The 24,383-nt window shown below is 41.9% G+C and overlaps 1 protein-coding gene across 4 annotated transcripts in view; it reads left to right on the top strand.

The window, feature by feature from the left end:
• Nucleotides 1–24,383, top strand: part of ADARB1 (adenosine deaminase RNA specific B1) — a 109,220-nt gene that overhangs the window by 65,359 nt on the left and 19,478 nt on the right. For all 4 annotated transcript variants that reach the window (XM_078871844.1, XM_078871834.1, XM_078871825.1 and 1 more), the window contains 4 exons: nucleotides 2,086–2,160; nucleotides 4,324–5,279; nucleotides 17,532–17,646; nucleotides 20,381–20,549. In XM_078871844.1, coding sequence (XP_078727970.1) covers nucleotides 2,086–2,160; nucleotides 4,324–5,279; nucleotides 17,532–17,646; nucleotides 20,381–20,549 — 1,315 coding nt within the window. The remainder of the gene's footprint in view (nucleotides 1–2,085; nucleotides 2,161–4,323; nucleotides 5,280–17,531; nucleotides 17,647–20,380; nucleotides 20,550–24,383) is intronic.

Raw genomic sequence — 24,383 nt, 5'->3', positions numbered from 1 at the left:
TTTCGTTTATAGCTATTTTTCAACATACTGCTAGATAAAGACCTCTCGAGGTGGTGTTGGTCGTCAGATTTGTTGGACAGTGTGGCTTGTGTTTGCACGTTGAACTTCTCTCGCACCGTACGTAGGTGCAGGGAAAGGACAACAAAAAAACACAAAATAGAAGTTCTACATAAATGAGTTTTGAGTCGAGATTTGAAAGTGCATAGCTCCAGTGGCTTCCTAATATTGGAAGGAAGAGCGTTCCAGATGGACACAGAAGCGCATCTAAAAGTTGGCGATGCAGTGACCGCCTCTGCAGTGACCGCCCTTGTGTGGAATGCCAACTGATTTTTTTTTAGTTGGGAGACTGAGGAGAAGAAAATGCAGTTTGACTTCAAATAGCTGTACAATAGCACCTGTATGGGCGTCACAGTAGATACTACGTAGGCAAATAATACACGTGGGACGAGGGGAAGCCGAGTGGAGAGTGAATTCGCTTTTTTGTAGTGATATTTATGAAGGGGTTTAATAAGACTCTTTTCAATCGCACAAAAGCATTTAATTCATTAAATGATCTGCGGCCTTCCTGATTTATATTTCCCAGATTAATTTGTTTAAACGTGGCAACCCATTATAATTCACTGCGTCTCTGAGTCCCATCAGTACTATTGTTTATTTCCTGTCCATAACATAAATTGTCATTGTTTTATAAGGACAGAGCTTTCTGATGAGACTCAGCAATAAAGTCAAATCTGGATGAAGAAACTATGAATGTTTAAAGTTCAAAGGTCAGCCAATAGATGAAATTCCACTTCCCTTGAGAACTTGGATTATGTCCTTGTCAAACATTATTGACTTGTGCTGCATTACATTTGGCTTATCAAGAAAAGGGGCTATCATAGTTGACACCTTGAGCTGTTATGCAATTCCAATTTCCATTGTGCCACCTCAAAAAACACTTTTTTACGAGACCGTCCATGAAAAGTAAACGTGTTGTGTTGTTTATTTTATATTCAGTGATGGAAAAAAAAACATCAACACATTTTTTACATTTCCTGAATAAGATGTGTTTGAAAAGTAGCTGTAAACTTGCACTGCTAGTATTATACAAGTTTTAGGGAGTTATATTTATCGATAGGCTTGACACCTTTCACAGAGATGCAAATTAGACACCAATGCAGAGCTGAAACCGAGGTCACGGTGTTGATAAAGTCAAAATAAAAACAAAGCACAGCACCCACACATTGGTGCATAAATGCATCCCCATATATACATAACAATTCTTCACAAACTAACTCTCTCTGTCAGTTCATCACTTAAAATTGTTGTTTAAATAACCCCTTATATGTACCATTAGGTTTACCATTCGATTCTTCCACGCAATTATTTTTTTTGCGTGAGCATATCTTTATGAAACTTTTTTTATATTTAGCTAAAGCGTTATACTCACCCTGGTCACCTTGTACAGCACCCAAAGATTACTACTTTTAATTTGTTAAGTGCGCTGTGCAGAACTGAAATGTTATTGTATCTTAAGGGTGGGGTAGAGGGGGCCCCTTTGGGGGAAGTGGGGGGGTAAATCACGAAAGTTGTCGGAACTTTTTTTTTGCTGCGACGAGCTGGCTTGGACGCGACAATTTTACAGTCCAATTCGGGGTGTGGGTTTGGTCTTTCCATCGGACGACTGGAGTTTCTCGCAAAACGGTCGTGATTGTATTAACCCAAAGAGAAATGATGGGCTGAGATGTTTAACTCACCACTTTATGCTTTGTAAGTCGTGGGGGCATTGACTTTAGAATGGGAACTCTACTTAAGCAGGTTTTGTAAATGGTCGTTCTGCCTATATAGCCACTACGTGTGCGTGTGTGTGTTCAAATGCAATCTGAAAGAAAACCACAGAGGAACCTAAATGGTGTATGTAGGCTAATCGGCAGATTCCTTTCCTTGAAATTCTTTTTTACAGTCTAGTGTCATCTGTTTCACTCATCACGATATAACAATGGCTGAGTCTTGTGTCTTTTTTTCCGGAAGGAGCTGTATCTCTGGGATGAATGTGAAATAGAGCTTGAATAATACAAATCCGTGTCCTTTTTTTCCCACTTTCAGAAAGGACCACAGCTGTTTGTCAATTCAGAGCGCAACCAAATGTGACTGGAGTGGATGAGAATGAAGAGAATATGAGTGAGTATCTCGCCGACCCTGGATACTATACTTACGTGTGGAGTATGCACAGCGTTTGCATGTGATTTATTCTTATTTTTCTCCTGTTGGGGTTCATTAAGCACTTCTCCAGTCTCCATAATTACGTTCATAGTTTTCTATTCGCAATTCATCAATTCTTACGCATGCTACATGGATATATATATCATACATACTGTACTTAAATTATATTGGTGACGTAAAAATAAATGGAATACAAATGCTCACTTTCTAAAGGAAGGAAAAGGCTGGTTGGTGGTGGCCATATTGGCCATGAAAGTGTTTTCATCTGCTGTTAGATCCGGTGAACTGCCTCTCATGGAATTCCATCAGCAAGTCTTAGCCAGCAGTCAACTACCACCGTTGGTATTTGTTAAACAGTGTGCACAAATATGTATGAAATATGGACACGTGGTCGCCAAGATCACAGTTAGTTTCGTAATTTCAACTTGACAGTTAGGAACCGCAGTACCAGTGTAAAATATTATGAAGGGGCATATCAGCAAACGCTTTAATTGTATCTTTAATAGTATATTTCTCAAGTAACTCTAACGTGATATGTATTGAATGGACAACCGGCTACCTTTGCAAGTGCAGTCACCCGCTTCTGGGGGCTTTTAACAGGTTCTGTGATGCATAGAACATAGTTGTGAGTGCATGCTTAGTGTGGAATGCACCATGTATGGCATCCAAAATCTATTTTTGCATTGCAAACTCCACGATCGTGCGTGCACACCGTGTGCAAAGTGTGCTACTTATTCTGTTGTTTGTTCTACTTATTCATCCCATGAAAATATTTAATGGTGTGTTTGCTGCTATTACTTTATATGCACGTACATACCCCGACATACATCTAATTGGCTCTTATTGGCCGTGGCTTTGATACAACAGCCTAAATGTACGAACCTCATTTTGCGCTACTTTCTGCAGTACATAATGTAAAATAGCATTGGGTGGTGACCAATAACACCACAGTTACTGCAGGTGGACGAGACTTCGAGGCAATCTCGGCTATGGTCAAGGCTAGTGACGGAGTGGCAGGAGAGAAACATGCCCGAAATCACGTCCATCCAGGAGATGGAGCGATAGAATCATCACATTTATAGGTGCTAGGTGGACTTTTGTGGTGCATGATGATGAGGGATCATAGTGGCTGGGGGGGGGCCTTCACCCAGCAGTGGATTAGTCATTGTTGATGATGACGATGATTTCATGCTAGAGATCTTGTTCTCCACTTGCCTGTGTGTATGTTTACACTCGAGCAATGAGCCACTGAGTACACCACTCACATTCCTCCTCTATCTCCACGTTGCACCTCCTAAACACCTCTCTGCAACAACGACCTAATAAACCCCCGTAATGGGTCAACGTCAACCTGCCCTCGCCGTTCAGTTTGCCTGAGAGAGAGCCATGACCGATTTAACCTGATGTTCGATATTATATGCTTGATGTGTACGCTTTTTTTTTACAGATACACGTATATAGAATATAAGCTATCGTAAAAATATCACATTGCAGTACTTCATATAATCCACGAATAATTATGCAATAATAAAATAAAAATGCCTTTGCAATTATTTCACAGACTTTGAAGTATGTAATGGCAAGAACATTTCATTCCATAGCTGTCAAAGCAAAGTTCATGAATTATTGCAATAATTTTTTTTGTGATTCTGCGTTGGCAGTCAACGCATTAATCGGGAAGACTGCCCTCAAAGGGGAAACAAATGCAATGCCCCTCCTTCTCGGCAATGATGAAAGACCATTGCCTGAATGTCATCCATGATCTAGTTCTTACTTTTGTGGCAGTCTTGAAATGTGTTGAGTTATTGCCAGAAAGGGTTTCTATTTCCCATGTAATTACAGTTATACCACAGCGGTTCCAATATACATATTAGGTCTGCTTTTTTTCTATTTTGTGGAAATGAATTCCAGATCGTGAGCAACTGTCAACTTGGGAAGCTGCGTGGCTTCCTAAACACGTGACCTAAAAATGTGTGCAGTAATATCACATGGCTGCAAGTGTATTAGCACGTGTCAAAATTTATTATTCTTAATTGGTGTTTTTTAAAATAATACAATCGTGGTCTTTATGCTATTTGAATGCACACATTTGCTTGTCCGTGTTACAATATCCCTTTTCAGACTCTTGCAGCACCGACGTTAAAGAGAATCGTCACATCGGAAACAACATGTCCATCACGGAGCCCGCTCTCGGACTGTGCTCCATAGCCAGCATTCCCGCGAACAGGGGCTCCACGAAACGCAAAAGGCCCCTGGAGGAGGGCAGCAATGGCTCTATGTTCCCGCGTTTTCGGCCGAAAAAACGGAGGAGGGCGCCGGGGCCGGCTGTGCCAAAGAACGCCCTGATGCAGCTCAACGAGGTGAAGCCGGGCATTCAGTACAAGATGGTGAACCAGGTGGGGCCTGTGCACGCGCCCATCTTCATCATGGCCGTGGAGGTGAATGGTCAGACATTCGAGGGTTCGGGCTCCACAAAGAAGAAGGCAAAGCTGCAGGCGGCCGAGAAGGCCCTGCGCTCCTTCGTGCAGTTTCCAAACGCTTGCGAGGCCCACATAGCCATGGGTCAGAACACCGCAGCGATCACCGACTTCACGTCCGACCTGGCCGACGTCCCGGGAATGAACTTTAACAAGTTTGACCTACCTGGGGAGAGTGACTCTTTTTCTCAAGACTCCAGCGAGAGCGAGTCATTTTTGTCTACATTCGGACTCAACGGCTTCGAGGCGAAGGCAAGCAGAAGCGAGGCGTCGCTCATTCCTGCCGTGCCTGGCCAGCAGCCAAGCAACCCACCTTACCCTCTTCTCTCGTGCGGAAAAAACCCGCTGATGATCCTCAATGAAATGCGACCTGGGCTCAGGTTTGACTTTGTCGCAGAAATCGGCGAGAGCCATGCCAGGAACTTTGTAATGGCTGTGACGGTGGATGGGCAGACGTTTCAGGGATCTGGTCGCAATAAGAAGCTGGCGAAGGCTCGAGCAGCGCAGGCTGTGCTTCAGGGCATATTTCATCTGCAGCTGGATGCAACCCCCGGTCGCCAGCCCATCCCAAGTGAGGGCCTGCAGCTGCACCTGCCACAGGTGGGATATCAAATTCGGAGCTGCCATGAATTGTGCCGTCTACTTTGCTTCCACGCCACCAAAACCTTAATTTTTCTTCAGCTCTATTTTTTTGCATGTTGAATTTCCATAGCTAGTATAGTTTTTTTTATGTAACCCCTTTAACGGACTTTTCTTGTACAATTGCATACAATATTTTTGTAATTAGATGCTATGTTCTTTGTTATATATTTCTTATATTATTTTTTTATGCATGGGCAATTGTTTCAGTCGGGTTGAAGCATCTCCCAAGCTCAATGCACAATTGGGAAGACTGTGGCCTCTATTGCCGGCCCTGACGGGTCATGGAAATTCTCCATTCACATGGCCGTGGCTGGTTTTTCCATCAAACAACCATGATTCCCTCTGAGTGGTAACCATTTATCAACCTACAAGAGATTATGTGCTGAATACGAGTATGCTTTATTACATTTATAATCGCAGATTAAATGTGATGATGCTAATTTAAAAACACCACATTTATTTGTGTATTTGTGAAGTAAACAATGTTTTCTGGCATACAACAATTGGCTAATACAGGTTTTATTTTTAGAGGGGTTAGATCGCGTAAATATATAAAAGTGTCGTTAAACCCGCCACCATCCGACACAGCCAATCAGCAAGGTTTGTCACGTAAACAGAACATGCCAATTCGTTACTAGTACAGTATGTTGTAGAGCAAAACCACAACATTTACAATCTGAGTACGACGTTATGCCAGTAATTAAAACTAGCTTCATCAGGCGACATCCAGATTTAGATTTAGAGCTTTCGTGACTGCAGGGATTCATCTTCTTGGTTCTTTCGGTAAAGTCACGTAGAAGGGAAATAATAAAATAATAAAAATAAAACATTTTATTTTATAATGTTTTATTTTTATTATTTTATTATTTTCCTTCTACGTGACTTTACTGAAAGAACCAAGAAGATGACAGCCAGATTGTAAATGTTGTGGCTTTGCTCTCCAACATACTGTACTATTAACGAATTGGCATGTTCTGTTTACGTGACAAACCTTACTAAATTTGCTGTGTCGGGTGGTGATGGGTTTAACGACACATTTATATATTTACGCAATTTAACCCAAACAAAACTATATTATGGATGACATTGGTTCGGAATGCCTACGTGTTAAACAGTAATTGTCTAAGTTTCCACATAAGCATGATTCAAACGGGTACTTATCGGCGATCATGTGAATTATTTTAAAGCAAAAATACAAGAAACCCTGAAGGCATCCAGGCCGAATATATTTCATAGAAATGAAATAACACGCTTGTCATTCAGAATTCATGAATTTAGATGCCTAAACAGAGACACTAATGAGATGCAGCTTCCCGTTGATGCTGGTGTCTTTGTTTTCTGGACCAATCTGTTCCAGCAGCAGAAATTCTAATAAGGCACGCTTTACAGGGGGGTTCCACTTCTCTGGGGCCCATCAGCAACCCAGCAATAAAGGCTGCTGGTATGGCAGGTGTTCTAGGCAAGCGTTATCTACCGACATGGTGAGGCCCAAGTCAAGAACAGCAGAGTACCGAACAGCGAACCGGTACAATATCATCACGTGCTGTCTAGGCGGGTTGTGTGGAAGTGTAGGTGTAATTAATTACGCAATGAGGCGTTGACTTCAGGTACACCAACATTGTTTACTTCACCAAAATAAATAACACTGAGGCTTCATTGAGAAATGGGCCTTCCGGGCAAACAGGCCCTTCCAGAAAAATGCTTTTTCTCTATTTAACACGTAGGCTTTCGAGATCAATATGTGTGCTGTACTAGTAACGAATTGGCATGTTCTGTTTACGTGACAAACCTTAAGAAATTGTTGTGTTGGGTGATGGTGGCTTTAACGACACATTTATATATTTACGCGATGTAACCCCCCCAAAACCCCCTGCATTATGGCGATGTCTCAGTATTTGTTTAAATAACGTAAATCCTGTACCAGTTTCAACCTCTATGATGGTCACCAGCATTGCGTGAGCAATTGAAGTATCAACGAATAGGCCATCTGTTGGTTGATGATGGAATCAATGCTCTCCCACTGTGTTTATTAATTTGTCTGTCACGTGATACTTTAACATGTAGGCTTTCACGACCAGTATCATCCATAATAGAGCCTGTCGCCTGATGAAGCTAGTTATAATTACTGGCGAAACATCGTACTCAGTTGTAAATGTTGTGGCTTGGCTCTCCAACACACCGGTGTGCTGTACTAGTGACGAATTGGCATGTTCTGTTTACGTGACAACCCTTGCTAGTTGGCTGTGTCGGGTGATGGTGGGTTTAACGATATATTTATATATTTACGCGATGTAACCCAAAACAACTCTTATCAACTGATACTTATTGCCAGCAACCGACTCAGCCAAAACATAACGGTTTTGTGCAATATTTAATTGCCCCTTTTTTAAGTCATTTATATTTCTAATTCACGTGTGCAATATTTAAGTTCACCTAAAGTTTTTGTACATTAGTCGACATTACATTTTATGTATTCTGTTCTTGCATTTAAAATCGTGTACATTTTTAAAAACTACTTTTTTATTATGAGTTGCAATTTGTGCGGTTAAATGCAAAATCTGGCCATCCTGTGTCTGGCAGGCTAAGGTTGTATTGTATACTGATTTTGAACTTCAGGAGGTCTCAGTCCACCTCTTAAATTTCCTTTGATAGTGTTCATTCATTTTCTGCTGAGCTTGAGAATTGTCTGCAGATCAGCCAACAAAACACAGCACAAGGACACTGTGGGAGCTAGCTTTGTTGCTAAACGTGACAGTGGATCACTCTATCCCAGTTTTAATCTTTCACGTTGCATTTCAACACCATGGATGCAGATGGAGACGAACAGTGATGATGGAATAATGCATTTTGGAAGGATTATATTTATTTATTTAGCACAGCATGTGGTCTCACTGTGGGCTTCAGCAATAGTGGGGTTTGAATGTTATGGTCCAGTTGGTTGGGACATGACATATTATGCAAGTGTTGTAAATTCATGACCATGAATTTACTCTGTTTTACTTTAGTTTTACTGTGGTTACCAGCATTGTGGTTTTGAAATGCAGTCTACTAAGATATTATTTGATACCTTTAATAAAAATGACTGCAACCAGATGTCCTTGCCATTTAAGCTCCTTTATATTTCAGAATTCTAATGCAATTTGTAACGTGAACAATATTTCACAGACGTAAATGGCTGTGACTCAGAGGCACATCGCCAAGCTCATTCTTCACTCGAAATCCAGGAGAGAAAGAGTTGAGGGCCTTTTAGCATCTCTTAAAATTAGCGCAGATTGAATGCTGCTGCGAATGTGCAGCGAGATGGCGTTCCAGACGGCGGGGAGCTGCCACAGAGAAACGAGGCCCGCCATTGACGTCCCTGGTCCCTGGTGTAGAGAGGAGCTTGTGAGTCGCTCTGCTGTGGAGATTTCCACTGTGACCTGTGGTGCAGTGAGACAGCAGTTGAAGAGAGGTGCGGTGGACGACCGAGGGTAGAGGCATGGTCGTGGCACAGCCAGCAGGCGATCTTGTATCCGACACAGCTGCCTATGGTGGGAAACCATGGAGGGAGTGGAAGGAGTGGAGGGAGTTTAGGGAATCTAGCCAAGGATGACAGGAGCCGGACACTTTCAAAACAACACCATTGCTTTGAAAGTGCATCTTTTTAACAGAGGAAAAACGAACGCAAAGCAATGTATTTCAAATATTTTTTTCTGAAGAGAAATGAATACTGCTTCTCAACTTTGCATAGTAAGTAGACCATAATGTTTGAAGGGATTAGGTTCAGTAAAATATGACAGCGGTAGGTTTTAAATAATCCTTAAAATAAATTTACCCGAGCAAAGTGTGGCTTAGATATCTACAATGTGGCCCTGAAGTTACACGATTGTTGAACACAACTTCAACAGAATTGAAGGGAACTATTTAATTCAGTGTCCCCCCTCTACTTAATCTGGCGAGGGACCCTGAGAAAAAATAGCTTTGCCAAGCACTGCACAACTTCCATAATTATACAGGGTTTTTGGGTTATATCGCATAAATATAAATGTGTCATTAAACCCGCCACCGATGTGCTGTACGAGTAACGAATTGGCACGTTTTGTTTACGTGACAAACCTTACTAATTGACTGTGTCGGGTGGTGGTGGATTTAACAACACATTTATATTTACGCGATCTAACCCAAAAACCCTGTATTATGGATGATATTAGCCGTGAAAGCCTCCGTGTTAAACTGAACAACTTATTTTTTAAAATAATTTTTCTAAAAATATTTCACCCAGAAAATTCCTTAATATAGGCATTCTTCAATTTACGATTAGGATTTATTCTTTGAAAAACGGTCCGTAAAATCGGAAAATCGTCGATCGAAAAAAGAATTCCGATTATTTGAAAGAAAAAAATTAAGGACACGTTCTCGTAATGCAAGAATGATACATGTCGTCTACTTTCCCTTTACAGCAATGAAAACATCATTAATAACAATACTTTACTGCTTTTGATCTTATGGGAATTGTTGGTAATAGTTATCACACTTGATGCAGCTAAGTTGAGGGAACACGCAATCTCTACCAAGCGTTTTCCTTTCCCGTGCCTTCTTCATGATGTCCCGCTTCGTTCGCAGGCTCATAGTTTGCCGAGATTTATTTGCCTGAGTAATAGCCGGCAATGCTGATTTACGCTTGCGACTCATCTTGAAGGGGGTGCTTGAATTAAATGGCAAATAACACAATAAATGCGGACAAATTGGAGCACACGCTAGCAACCGTTATAAAGTATGAACTGGGAAGAAGAAAACCGGTGATGCGGGCACGCAGCGAGGTGAATAGCGTGCATTACTCTGACCCATAAATCGTGTAATGCCTTTATATAGCATCTATAAAATAAAAAAATATGAATTATTTTTTATTTTACTAAATAGGGCCCACTGAGCTATATAGCTCTTTTGCAGAAGCGACCTGCCCACAAATGATAGCTCAACGAAGTGGCTTATCATGTGGAAATTTATTGGAGCCAAATACTCTAAACGCAAGTTGATTCTAAATATGGAGGGAAAACCCGGAGGACCCGGAGAAAAATCCACACGACCACGGGGAGAGAGACACGCAAACTCCAAATATACAGCAGTGTCAGGGTCGGGATCGAACCCACGACCTCCTGCATACCAGGCAAGGGAGTTAACATCTCACCAACGTGGCTCCCTCATTTGCAAGGGTGTCCAGGGTGTGCGGAGGAGATTAGTCACCATGCACTACCGTGTATTTGCGTACAACTTTTCAAAGGTGGCATTTGGGTTGTGATACCTCTCTTTCGGTGGCCTCTGCTTGGGAGAAATGGCACGCCGTGTATTTATTTCTTGTACAGATAGAGAGCTCGCTTTGGCAATTTGTTACAGTAATTACGCTGCAGACTCACAGTAGAAAAATAACCACCAACTCAATTTAAATTGCCCATTGGCGGACACGCCACCCAGCAAAGTGCAGTGCAAAAGCCGCTGACCCAGTAACGATCGTAACGATTTATACCAGGTCCAAATTCGAGCAGGATCCGTTGTGCTCACCACTTAATCGTGATTCACATCTTATGGGTGGCAGGGCAGCAGCAGGGTTCCTGCTTCCCACCGCAAGGTGTTGATTGCATCTCTGATGCCTGTGCTGTAATTTGATCATTCAAGCGCGCACTGCTACACTTGTGTGGTAAAAATCACATCATCAGGTGCAGATTGCCAGTGCATGGGCTCTGCTAGTATTGGATTGCTCAGGCAAGCCTTTCTCATCAATGTGCGGCCAATTTATCACCTGCGGTCCTCTGCCGCTGTGTCTTGGCTATTCCTGGGTAAGTTAAACTCGAGGGGGTGCAGACCTAACACAAATGGGCGCACAACACATCGATGTGCAATACACTGCAGAGTAGGCATAGAGTGACTGATCCATTCGTGGATACATCCTTTCTCTCTCCCGGAAGGGCCTGTGGCTGCATTTAGAAGTGCAATCTGCTTAATGGGAACAGCATTAGCGTTAAAGGGGTTATAGCCCAAATTCTCAAAGTTAACTGCAACTATATTGGCATTCGAAGTGGTGATGTGTGGGCCAGCCATCGTTCATTTGCTGCTCGCTCTAGAAATTAACGGCCATGCGTAGCTGACGGCATGTGCGCTGTGGATAATGCTTCTTTGCTATGGCTGGGACTAGTCTATCCTAGGACAACCGCTGTTGTCTCTGTACAGAGTGGTGTTTGGTTTGATTGTAAAATAATACAAGAAATATAGTGGAATTTCCCAAATTGGCATTTCAAAGTGTGTTACATTTTCCCCCTTAGCCCCGCATGCACGTGGTAATTATTAAGCAGAAGACAGGCACCAGCTGTGAGTGTAGCATGCACAAGTGCTACACGACCATAGATGGAGCTTTTAAGTAACACATCGCTGTGCAGTCCAGTATGAGCACATGTGTGTGATAATGCTTTTTCCTTGGAAACCTCCAATATAGCAGAATTTATCAACAAGTAAGGAACGTGACCAGACACAACAGCAAATGATGAATCAAAAACCAAAACTAGCAATGCCCTGGAGCTCATCTCCATCTGTGAGTCATCAAAAACTTTTAAAGTTCACATTTAATTTTGTTTAACTAAGGATGAAAACTCAATAGATCAGGATAGGAGTCTCATTTGCAACTGTGATCTGGGCCACCCAAACGACAAAAGCAAATCAAATGGATAAATTTGAAATTTTACATTCCAATGGTCAAACTCAGTCTTCTCCATATGAGCAGCATTTTTGTAGCAGATTGGTTTCCAGTAAATTAGCCAATAGTTGGCTCGACAATTTTTTTTAAAATGCTGTCTACAACCAGTCTAATAAATACTTCCTATACTGCTTCATAATATTAGGATGATTATTGTCTAAACTAATGGCAATTACTGATAATCACCGTAGCATTTAATTATATTAACTGGGGGAACTGTATTAATCCGTTTTATGACATGTGAGCTACTGGGAATAATCGAATGAGTTACTTACCCCATTGGGTTATCGGTGGGAACGTCAAATAAAATTGGAGTCACCGTAAAGTCTTCCAATTATCCGCGTAATTACTGATGCTTTTCAATGACAATTTCAATGCACACAGTCACTTCATTCCACTCTAACACAGCATATCTGAGTGAGATTGCACCTGACGATTAAGTCATTGGCATCAACATCGGCGATGGAGCGTGCAACCATTCATTTGAGTTTTATTACAAAAGACTGCGTGGCAAATGTATTCCTCAGTTCATTCAGAATGCTGCTGAAATATTACAAAGAGGGACCATGAAGGTGGTGCAGCAAAGCAAAAGACGGGTGCAGGTCTGCACCTACCAAACCCCTCACCCTTTCCGTGTTCCACGGTAACATGCCCTCAGCACCTCTGTAAATGAATGTTGTGATTGGTGGTCAGCAAACATTTTATGCTCTGGAGGGTAATGGCTGACGTAAGTATGGGAATTAGTATGAATGTGTCCCGACTTTAAATTCATGTTTCATACTCATAGAGGAGGCGATTAAAGCAACCTTTGTCTGCTGTCTGATGTGACTTCAATTTGCAGTGACGAAAATACTCAGCATAGTTCCTTTGTCTTTGGGAAACTGTCCCACGCTTCCATGTGGAATTAGATTTATCTAAAGACGAATTGTTATCTATACTCGATGAAATTCATGAATAACTCTGGGAAAGTATTTGTGGGAGCTTCATGTGATGAGGTCTGTGAAGCCTGAAAGTGGCATATTTTATAAGATGGGCCTCAACATAATGACGATGAATTTAGTGTCTCATACTCTATCACCAAGTGCAAAGGTATTGCCATACTTAAATGTCTGTAAACTGTGATCGAATCTCTGTAAGAGGTTTTTTGTTGTTGTCAAAGTGCACACTTTACCCTGCTCTCAATTGCGGCCGACTCATCATCCCTCTAGGTTGAGTCTTGCTCCTGGCATAGTAATGTGGAATTTCCATCTGGGGATCAGGCCTCATTAATGGATACAAGCCCCGTGATTGAGTGCAAATACATTTTTGACTTTTGACTTCGAACAAAAATGTAACATTTAGATTTTGTTTATTGAGTAAGTATATTTTAGATTTCTGGAACCAGTGAGGGCTCGTGTGATGAGCGTGCATCCTACACAAGACTGGAGAATCTGGGTTGGATTCCCTGAGTCATAAATGCATGGCTTTTGGATGTACATTTACTGTTTAACCTGTTACAAAGCAGTGTGTAGTGTAATCTGCCATTTCTTCTTCATACCTACAGTTTGTAATTACAGTACTGGGTAACAATAACATAGCCTTCATCACATTGCTGGCAAAATAAACCAATGCAGTATCTAAAATGTACAAAGAATTTGCTCTTACCATTGCAAAGACCTCTGTTTAGAGTATATTTTGGATACTTTCACTGTGAGGGAGGTATCATCAATGGTGCAGCCTCTGTTGCCACGTTAATAATCTAATTTATCTACAGATTCATTATACTTACGCCAGGTTTAATATAGTTTGCTGGTGGCCCAGTATGAGATTCGACTGCCAGAGAACAACTTATTTAAAAACTAAGCATTTCACTGTTGGTGTCATTAAAATTAATAATACACTCTCAATGTTGTTTCCCTCACCAGATGTGTTTTACAGACACACAGTATGCAAGGCAAGCTGAAATGGCTTTTAAATAATAATCACTTTCATGAGACTACAATTTAACTAAGGCGTTCGAACCTGTTGACGCCGGCGAATTCTTGAATGGATGTTTATTGCTGTTGTCCATTTCCAATCTCTGAAGAATAGGCAGCGTAATTGATGATACGTCATCATGGGACCTCCTTTGCCAGTACCAAAATATACTAATAGGGTTTTTCCCCTTTTTTTCTGGCAACAAAACTGACACCTTTTGCAAGGAATCATGCTTACATTAACCACAATACTTGCAGTCAAATGCAAACAAAAAACAATACTCTGATAATGTATGCATTGTCTTTGAAACTGATTGGTCCACACCAGAGACAGCTTTCTTTAGAGCCTAGTCTCATATGGTGTTCGACCAGATGACGCCAAAAGGCGCATGCCTTTTGGCGTCATCTTGTTTTCAAAGACAATGCATAAATTATCAGAGTATTGTTTTTTGTTTGCATTTGACTGCAAGTATTGTGGTGAATGTAAGCATGATTCCTTGCAAAAGGTGTCAGTTTTGTTGCCAGAAAAAAAGGGGAAAAACCCTATTAGTATGATGATACGTCTTCAACAGCTTGCCAGACTTGGAGTTTTATACCTTACTCAAAATAACGAGCACTTCAGAGCCTGAGCCACAAATATGCACACTGCATCTAAACAAAAGAACCCGGTGCAGACTACTGCACGCATGTCTTTCAAAAATAAAATAAAAGTCTGATATGTGCGCACCATGTTACAAATAAAGAGAGTGGTAATCTGCAATCGAAAGTCATAGATGAGCCCAAAGACAACAACTCAAATATGGTTGAACGCAAAATGAATTTCGATTTAAAGCTTTCGTGACTGCAGGGATTCATATTCTTGGTTCTTTCGATAAAGTCACGTAGAAGGGAAATAATAAAATAATAAAAATTAAACAATTAAATTCTCACGACATTTCCATTGCAACACAAGCAATCATCATCAGGTGTTAAAAAAAACCTGATGATGATGAAACGTCGTGAGAATTTAATTGTTTTATTTTTATTATTTGATTATTTCCCTTCTACGTGACTTTACCGAAAGAACCAAGAATACACAAAATGAATGTTTTACAAATGTTCGGAGTGTCTGCGATTAAATGGAGACTTCTGCTCTCTTACCCGTGTGAGATGTGGTTCAGATGTGAGCAGGCGTCTGTCCATTTAAGACAATAAACACGCGTTGGCACTCCATACATCCCCAGAAACAGGATCTTTATTTATGCTGGAGAAATCCGATGAGCTATGAAGCTCTTTTTCACAGATGTCCAGTGGGGGGGGGGGGTCAAAAAGTTACAACAGCAAACAAGACAAAAAACGGTTGGAGTGCAAAGTATAGGAAAATAAATCACTAAATTTTTTTTTACGTACAAATAGATAGTGTATCAATTCAAATTGCATAAGTACACCAATTCCCAGGCTTTGGTAAGGCAGCAAAACAACAGCAAAAAAAACAGTCCCAGACCATACTCTTTGGTTCTTTCGGTAAAGTCACGTAGGTAGAAAATAAAATAAAAGAGATAACGACGTTTTGGGCGCAACACAAGCATCCGTCATCAGGTGGGAAAAGCTTTTCTGGGTTGAGTCTTGCTCCTGGCATAGTAATGTGGAATTTTCATCTGGGGATCAGGCCTCATTAACGTATACAAGCCCCGTGATTGAGTGCGAATACATTTTAGACTTTTGACTTCGAACAAAAATGTAACATTTAGATTTTGTTTATTGAGTAAGTATATTTTAGATTTCTGGACGCTTGTGTTGCGCCCGAAACGTCGTGATCTATTTTATCTTATACCTACGTGACTTTACCGAAAGAACCAAAGAGTATGGATTCCTGCAGTCATGAAAGCTTCAAATCAAAAATAGTCCCAGACCACACCAAGACAGCATGCAGTTCCCAGTGTATTCTGGCACACCATCAATCCGGATGTGTAAATATTGAAGGCGCGATCCCTGGACTGCGTCTCTTCTAGGCTCAACAAAGCATTTCCACCACTCCCATCGACGTCCTGGACAAGTGCTGTTTTATTTTAATATAGTGTATATCAGATTTTCCAAACACGGCAGGCCATAGATAAGCATTGTTGGACAATAGGGGCGTTTTTTTTTTACAAATACATTTTTTATCACATGGCCCTGCTCGTATATATATGGAAACAGATCTTAACCAAATGGCGATCCGACCTGTGATTCTACGGAATTGATTAGAATTTGCCAGTCGATCTTTTCTGGCAGTATTGATCAGATTTTAGAGTCATAGAATGATTATAGAGTTATACGCCGATTTACGTCTGCCCCTTTCACGCAATTTCGCAAAGCACGTTGTTACATGATTAACACCGCTACCAAATTTGCGTCGCCTCAAGCTCCACGCGCCGCTGGCGGTGTCGTCCGTCCTTGCTCGTATCCATCGCATGAAAAAATGTACCGTACTGTGGAGTAAAATATATCATTCATGTACAGCATTTTGGTGATTGGGAAAATAGCCTTGATCGACGTCGTTTCGATGTTCGCTGCAGCACATTTCAGGAGCACATCCCGACGTAAACCGGGGTGGTTAGTGTACTAGAATAGGCTACTAGTAACGAGCTTGGAGACTAATACTAGAATAACTATAAAAATAACAATTATGATCGACTGATAGAAGAAGTTCACAAATTAACAAAATATAAAGTTCCGTGACATGGGAGAATGTAGACCACTATAAAGCAAAACCTCTCAAAGCCGGAAATTATGGTGAACTGGAAGGCAAGAGCAAATAAATAAACGTTGATGTGAAACAAATATAACCCAAAAAACTCTGACCTGAAGGTGGTAGGGTCTTTGATTTTGAGTGATTTCTGTTATTTTTTATTTTCTAACAGTGAGAGATATGTTTGCCAGAATCCTTCAGATGGACATCCTACCGTGCAAACAGGACACAGTATGGCCATGAATAGGATCTTCTTCTTTCGTATGGATTGATAGCAGCATGTTAAAGAAATAATTGTATATTTGGAGACCTTTTTTCCAGTATCAAAGTAATAAACAGGTGTTAAGATGTCAAAACACCCAATATAAACCTTTTGCAAGGAATCAAGTCTGCATTAACCACACGTAAATATGCATTGTCTGATTGGCCTATACCAGAGACAGGAGCCTTCTTTAGGTCTCGTCTCACCAGCGTCAGACCAGAGAACAACGCCAAAAGACAATGCTGATATCAGAACACTTACAGCTCAGGCTAAGCAGCCCATTTTGTGACGCTCACGGCCACCAGCACCAGTGAGAATTATCAGAACCGGTCCTGTGCCTCCCATAGGTCGACTCAGCCTCAAATCAGTACCGAGTGCATTGTGTAAATATCACCACTTGGGAGACAAAGGCGGTCGGGCGTGGTGCTGGCGACCTACCCCCTCGTGTACCACAGTGCTGGTATCCTTCACAGGTGCTGCTGCTCGCCAACAGCACTTGCCCCGACAGTCTGTTGAGTCTACACGGGGGAATCTTTGTCTTTGTGTGCTTTGCGCTCAGGTGCTGGCAGACACGGTCGCGTCCCTTGTGCAGCAGAAGTTTTCAGATCTCACCGACGGCTTCACGTCGCCGCACGCTCGACGGAAAGTGCTCGCTGGGATCGTCCTGACGGCCGGTTCGACACCCGTGCACACGCCAGCAATGACGATAAGACGCGACGACACCGCACCGCACTGCCAGCTGCGTGCCAGTTGTGTGGAGTCCACAACTGGTGCTCACTCAAGACCCTGTTCCACTACCTTTTCACGGTCATTTGCCCAACGCTGTTGAGCTGGAAATTGTTTTGTTATTTGGTGCGCACATTTTCTGGCACTTTGTTAAATCTGAATTACAGTAAATAGCTCGGGCCATACATATTTGCAGCGGTGGTTTTACCCGTTTGAAAGGTAGTTGCATCGTCATCATTAGTAATTTAACATATTTATCACACAGTATTGCACGTATTTATGTATGTTGAACTTGTTTTGTACCGTACGTAGCCAACCGTGCTAATCGGAGGTGAACGGGAAGGAAACAAACTAAACGCAAATCAAAATACAAAATGACGCTATATTCAATGTTAACATATGTTTATGGACCACTGCCTTTCATTCAAGTCAACCCCTCGTTTTTCCAGTGAGCAATTATCACCCAGATGGAGAAAAAAACCCGATAGATTTTCTTGAGGCCTGTATCGCGCCATAATTTTATACATAAATGTGCCATCATATGAGGCATCGAACAAGGCTCATATGTGTCTTATCGAAGTCTTTCTGAGTCTTAAGACTCTTTTTTTTTCAGATAGGTCCTGCATTTAAAGTTTGGACAAATCGTCAGAGGTGGGACAAAGTCATTGTTATGCAAGTCCAAGTCGAGTCGCAAGTCATCAAATTCATGACTCGAGTCTGACTCGAGTCCAAGTCACATGACTCGAGTCCACATCTCATAGGTGGGACAAAGTCATTGTTATGCAAGTCCAAGTCGAGTCGCAAGTCATCAAATTCATGACTCGAGTCTGACTCGAGTCCAAGTCACATGACTCGAGTCCACACCTCTGCAAATCGTTGCTGAGTGTTTTACCTATGGGAGCAAACCTCCGTATGTATGTATGTTGAACTTCTTTCACACAGTATGTAGCCAATCAGAGTGTACTACAACTCCTCCATTATTGAGAATTATCCCCTGTTGAGCAGTTCCTTTATGAGACAAACGTGTATATACGCCACTGGATATGAGGTTCAAGATATCCAAATTTCTCTCTTTTTGACAGGGACACACTTATAATTTGCCTCCTCTCACAATGCAGTAAAGGAATCTAGCAAATTTGTCCTAAATTGAGCTGATATCGGCTACAATCACCTGGCAATTCATCCTTCAATTCAGCTGTTATCTGGCGAGAAACACACACTCACACACACTGTGAAATTTGATGACATTATTATGAACAATGTGGTACATTGATCGTGTGCTCATATTCAGTTCTTCACACAAATAAGAAACGGTTACTTGGCAATTTGCTCGCTTGAGGTTGTCCAATGCAAACGGTGTTTTTTTTTGTCTAAGAATATATTGAGCTTGCCCAAACTGATGCCAGAGACCCCCTGCTTAGCGCAATCCAAATGGCCACCACATGACTTATTTATTTCTACAATACGGTCCTAAATAAGTTTTCAATATTTTACCTCACACATTGGTGTCAACTGATTTACGATCATAGAGATATGTACTGGCTTTCATTGAAATCCTAATGGATGCTAGGATTTTTTTTATAATTGTAAAAACAATTATATGAGACTAATGTAATTCACATTTGTGTTTATATTTTTGTGTACGCGGTAGCAATCACATTTCTTCATGGTGCAATACCAAACTTCCAGGCCGTTGAGGAATAACACGGCGCAATCATGACATATGTCACCTGAGAGCAGTTTTCCTTTACATTATGAATATATGTCAATACATTCTGAATTTATTGTGGGAGACCATTATTGTATTTACATATAGACACCACATTTGTGAAATGTTTGGCAAACACGTGTGTTTATGAATATTTCACGCTGTGAAACCTCAACACCAACACCTACACAACATCACATTTCATTTTGCGGCCTTCACAGGCAAAACAATGCTCATACAACCTTAGTAAATATGTTTTCAAATATATAGCCACGCCATCATAACCAAATATACCTTGAATATGATGCATGTGAATCGGCATTTTCGAGCACATGACAGTAGAGGGGACCTATTATCTAAACTTGATTTGAGTGTGTCGATGTTGTGTCTCTCTCTCTCTCTCTGTATCTGTGTTGTCTCTCTCTCTGCTTGTGTGTCTGTCTGTGTGTCTATGTTGTGTGTCTCTCTCTGTGTGTCTCTGTGTTGTCTTTCTCTGCTTGTGTGTCTGTCTCCATGTTTGTGTTTTGTCTCTCTCTTTCAAATTTAGTTATTCCTGATGACGGTTGCTTGTGTTGCAATCGAAACGGCGTATTCTATTATTTAATTTATTTTCTTTCTACGTGACTTTACAGAAAGAACCAAAGAGTAACTCCTATTATCTGTGACCATATTAAATGCACAACGAAGCTGCTCCTTAATACTCGTGCTTTTTCTGCAGATAAGTCGTGTGGCAAAGTCTTCCTATTATTCTCGGGTTATCTGTGAATTTATATCCCGTGGATAATAGGAATAGAATTGCGGATAAACCTGCAGATAATAGGATCCGCGATATCGGTCCCCCTGTATCACCGTGGGTATGAAGCGTTCGCCGGTTCACATTCTGGCTTAACAAACCAACTCGGCACAACAACATCACATTTCTCCTCATGGTCGTGGTCGTAACACGGTGTTGTTTCGGTGATTCTCGGTGGCAGGGTTGGACGTTAAAGATGCGCAGGTGATATCAGTGGCGACGGGAACCAAGTGCGTAAACGGCGAGTACATGAGTGACCGTGGGCTGGCTCTCAACGACTGCCACGCGGAGATCGTGGCCCGGCGTGCCCTGCTCCGCTACCTCTACACCCAATTGGAGCTCCACTTCAGGTGAGCGAGCAACGTGTCTCATCGTCAATCATCGCCGTTGTCGTCGTCGTCATCTCTAAAAGCAGACATGGTGGCCTGCAAGAAATTACGTTCACATTGCCATATTCGCACTCATTACACACAAAGTAGTTGCCCCAAATGAACCACAATACCTTGCTGGTCTCGTCAAGGATCATAAACAGTCATGTGCTTTTTTTTTAGCCTAGACTCGAAATATAGCTGTCTCTGGTATGGACCAATCAGTTTCAAAGACAATACATTTCTCATCAGAGCATGTTTTTTGTTTGCATTCTGACCACAAGCATTGTGGTTAATGCAGACATGATTCCTTGTAAAAGGTTTCAGTTTGGTGTTTGAACATCTTAACACCTGTTTTGTTGCCAGGAAAAAGGGGAAAACATATTCTCACAAGTTCAATGGGGATACGTACAAGGACGACTCGGCACAATTAAATCTCCATTCATGGCCATGGTAGTTCTACCCTGTAGCATGACCTTGTTTGGGAGGAGAAAACACAAAAATCTTGCCTATAGGAAATTATAATGTGGGCCAATCCTTCAGCAGGATTAGGGGGTGGGGCTGGAGGGGCCCGGGCATTCTTCCCCCCCCGCTCCATAATTTTCTGGGGCTAATTGCCCCAACTTTGAAAACAATAAGTGCAATCCTAAGCTTGATTATAGAGTGGAGAATGACGGTAATGGTGGTCACGTGTATGGGTTTGAGGTCAGCTCCCTTGCAAGTAACGTTTTGCACAAGTTTTATCCGCTGAAGTGGGAGACTCTGGAAGAGCGCATGTATGAGAGAATCACAAGAATCAAGTCTGGAGGTTACGTAGGCGTGCGCGATTGTTTCAGCGGCAGTCTGAGTGAGGGAGTTTTGAATCCGGCGTATCTTGCGATGATGAAAGAAAACGTCTTTGTTGTTGTCTCTGGGCTCTGCCTCAGAATGTTACAGTATGCCTGCGTTTCTTAACCCATGTATAATCGCTTATTGCGGTGAAATATATACTTTTAAAATGTAATCATAATCAATTATGCACAAAATGTGTTTTATTTCCAACTCAGCCTTTCTGATATTTCAGGATTGATAAGCTAAAATGTCAATTTATCAATGGCTGTATAATATGGAATTTCGTTCACTGCCTCAGGGCTGTAAATGGTAGAGATGATGGTGATGATGATGAGTCTTCCATACCCTTTTGCAGCACGAATCCACAATGAATCCTGTGTGTTCAATAATTACATTACGGGACTGGTATGGCTCACCTAGGATGATACATTTCAGCAATCGGGACTTACATTTTTAAAATGAAATTTATTGCCTGCACCATTGCATCATCAATGGACATCTGGAATCGAGCTTGACATCTCCACAGTGGTGTTTCCACACAAACTCCCTATTGATGCGTGTATAACGTCTTACCATATTTTGGGATAAGTTTTTAACGGTTGGCTTTGTACCCTCAAATCGTGTTCCCCCGGCGGTTCTTTCTTGACAGTCCCACCCCATGAACCTTCTTCTCCGCTCGCTGAAGGAGACGTCTGCTGCTGGATTCCAAAACAATGCACTCCAGCTGACATTTTAACCCCAGCAGAATGTCTGACGATGGAAATTTACGACAGGACAGGGAGCTGCGCCCTAACTATGGAAACAGATTTGCACTTGGACACGAATACCCGCCAGACTGGCAAGTGTAATTCTCTTGCACGGATTGTGTTCTGTAGAAATCAAAGTAGTCTTGGATTTTTTTTCTCAACGGGAAATATGATACTGGGTGTTGTTTGGAAGTCAGTTATTTTGGTGGTGATGGGTGCTATTTTGTGTTGTATGACGTAAAATATAAATAATACACTGGGTATTTGCTCCATTCTTAGATCGCAAGGCTATCGCAAAACGACATAGTTGCATTAGTTATTTTACAACAGTGAGTGATGTTGCGATGTAGCTTTACCCAACTGGGTAATTTCTGAGTAAATTGAAATTGGTAAACCGCATAGATTTTGTTTTTACATTCCACTAAATACATACGAATGCACGGAATAATTGGGATATGCTGTATGGTCGCAAACTGCCTCAATTAGCAGAGATGAAAGTAATATTTCAGGGAACATCGTCTCGACTCGCATGACAACCAGACAATGTTTTTACCCACACACAGTTACCCTCGCCAACAATACAGTAGACTTCAATGCTTTACAAACAATGTTCTACTTTCACATCTGAAACATTCCAGCTTACTCGAGTGTGGCTTCAAGAGGTTTTCACTCTTGTACTTTTGTCAACAGCAGAATGAGTTAAGGCCGAGTTACATAACCCATAATACCTCCTCGTTGTACAGTCGTGGGCTTACAATTGTGAGTCCAATTCCCTGTTCCAGTGTCACCTGACCAATGTTGGATATTTGTGTGTTGTTACTTAACTGTAGAGAATTCAAGATGTTTTATTTACAAGTTGAAAGTTCAGCATTGACCAGAATGTGCAGTAATTACACGTTCCTTTATTTACAATCTGGTTATAGCTTAGGGATGCAACGTTGCAGTCAGTGTGTGGAGATTGTACTCCTTTATATGTTCGGTCACATTAATCCAGTAATTTCCATACCTTTTCAGACTATAAAACCGCACTCGCTCAGACAAATGCAGTGCTTCTTTCATGCAACGTTTCAGCCGCATTTGCCATTGTTAATGGAACGCTTTCCTTTAAATGCAAATGCGATGCAGGCGTTGTCGCGCGCATGGTGTGCGTGCAAAGTGAATATACAAATGTGAAGTGCCTGGGTGCGTTGGTAGCTCACATCCTTTGCCATCCGCTGTGCTACATGCGGGCAGGGCCGGATTAAGATTTTGTAGGCCTCTGGGCTACAGGTACTGTGAGGCACCCAGTAATATTTTCAAAACGAAAACAAAGTTATCTTCTTGGTTCTTTCGCTAAAGTCACGTAGAAGGGAAAAAATAAAATAATAAAAATAAAACATAGAAATTGTATTTTATAATGTTTTCTTTTTATTATTTAATTATTTCCCTTCTACGTGACTTTACCGAAAGAACCAAGAAGATGAATCCCTGCAGTCACGAAAGCTTTAAATCGAAAAGAAAACAAAGTTTAATAATTTTTAAATTATTTTTTACACGGCTAACAACAAATAATATCAGCATTCACAAATTAAATAACTTTTCACTTCATCTCTGGAGGGCCCTCCAGCTGGCGGAGGCCCCTGGGCTGCAACCCCTAAAGCCCCCGTGCCTTAATCCGGCCCTGACTGCCGGTGGCAGTTCTCGCTTTTGACGGGATGCCACGTTGCGACGACCCGCAGCAAAACAATCACCGCGGCACTTTGCTGATTGGGCGATGAAACGCGTGCGAACACGAATTGGCAATAATGCACAATGCGTTGTTGAAAACTCGCACAAGCACACGGTGGACGAGGCGCAGTTGGGAACTTTTTGTGTTGTCCACTCACGACTTGGCGTCGAGTTTTGTTTAAGCGCTGCGGCTGCGGCTACGAACCCGGCGACGGCGAGTTCGATTCCCGCCCACGGGCAACATCGGTGGCGAATATCTGAAACTGGTCCTGGGGCCCTCAAAATGAGCTACCTGGAGCTGTGTGTTAAACGTCGCCACTGGGGATACAAAGGCGGTCGGGCGTGGTGCTGGCCACCCACCCCCTCGTGTGCCGTGCCGGCCTTCATTGGGTGTTCGTATAGGGCTACACGGGGGATCCTTGACTTTGATGTTGTATTTGTTCCGTTTCTCTTTGGATGTAGTGTGAGGTGATTAATCTCACGTCTGCACAAGGCAAACACCAGCATATGTTGTGCCAAAGACGTCGAATTT

This window comes from Lampetra fluviatilis, chromosome 2, assembly GCF_964198595.1.
Source record: "Lampetra fluviatilis chromosome 2, kcLamFluv1.1, whole genome shotgun sequence".
Classification (NCBI taxonomy): Eukaryota; Metazoa; Chordata; class Hyperoartia; order Petromyzontiformes; family Petromyzontidae; genus Lampetra; species Lampetra fluviatilis.
Note: the sequence above shows the minus strand (reverse complement) of the source record. Positions and strands in the feature narration are given on the sequence as shown.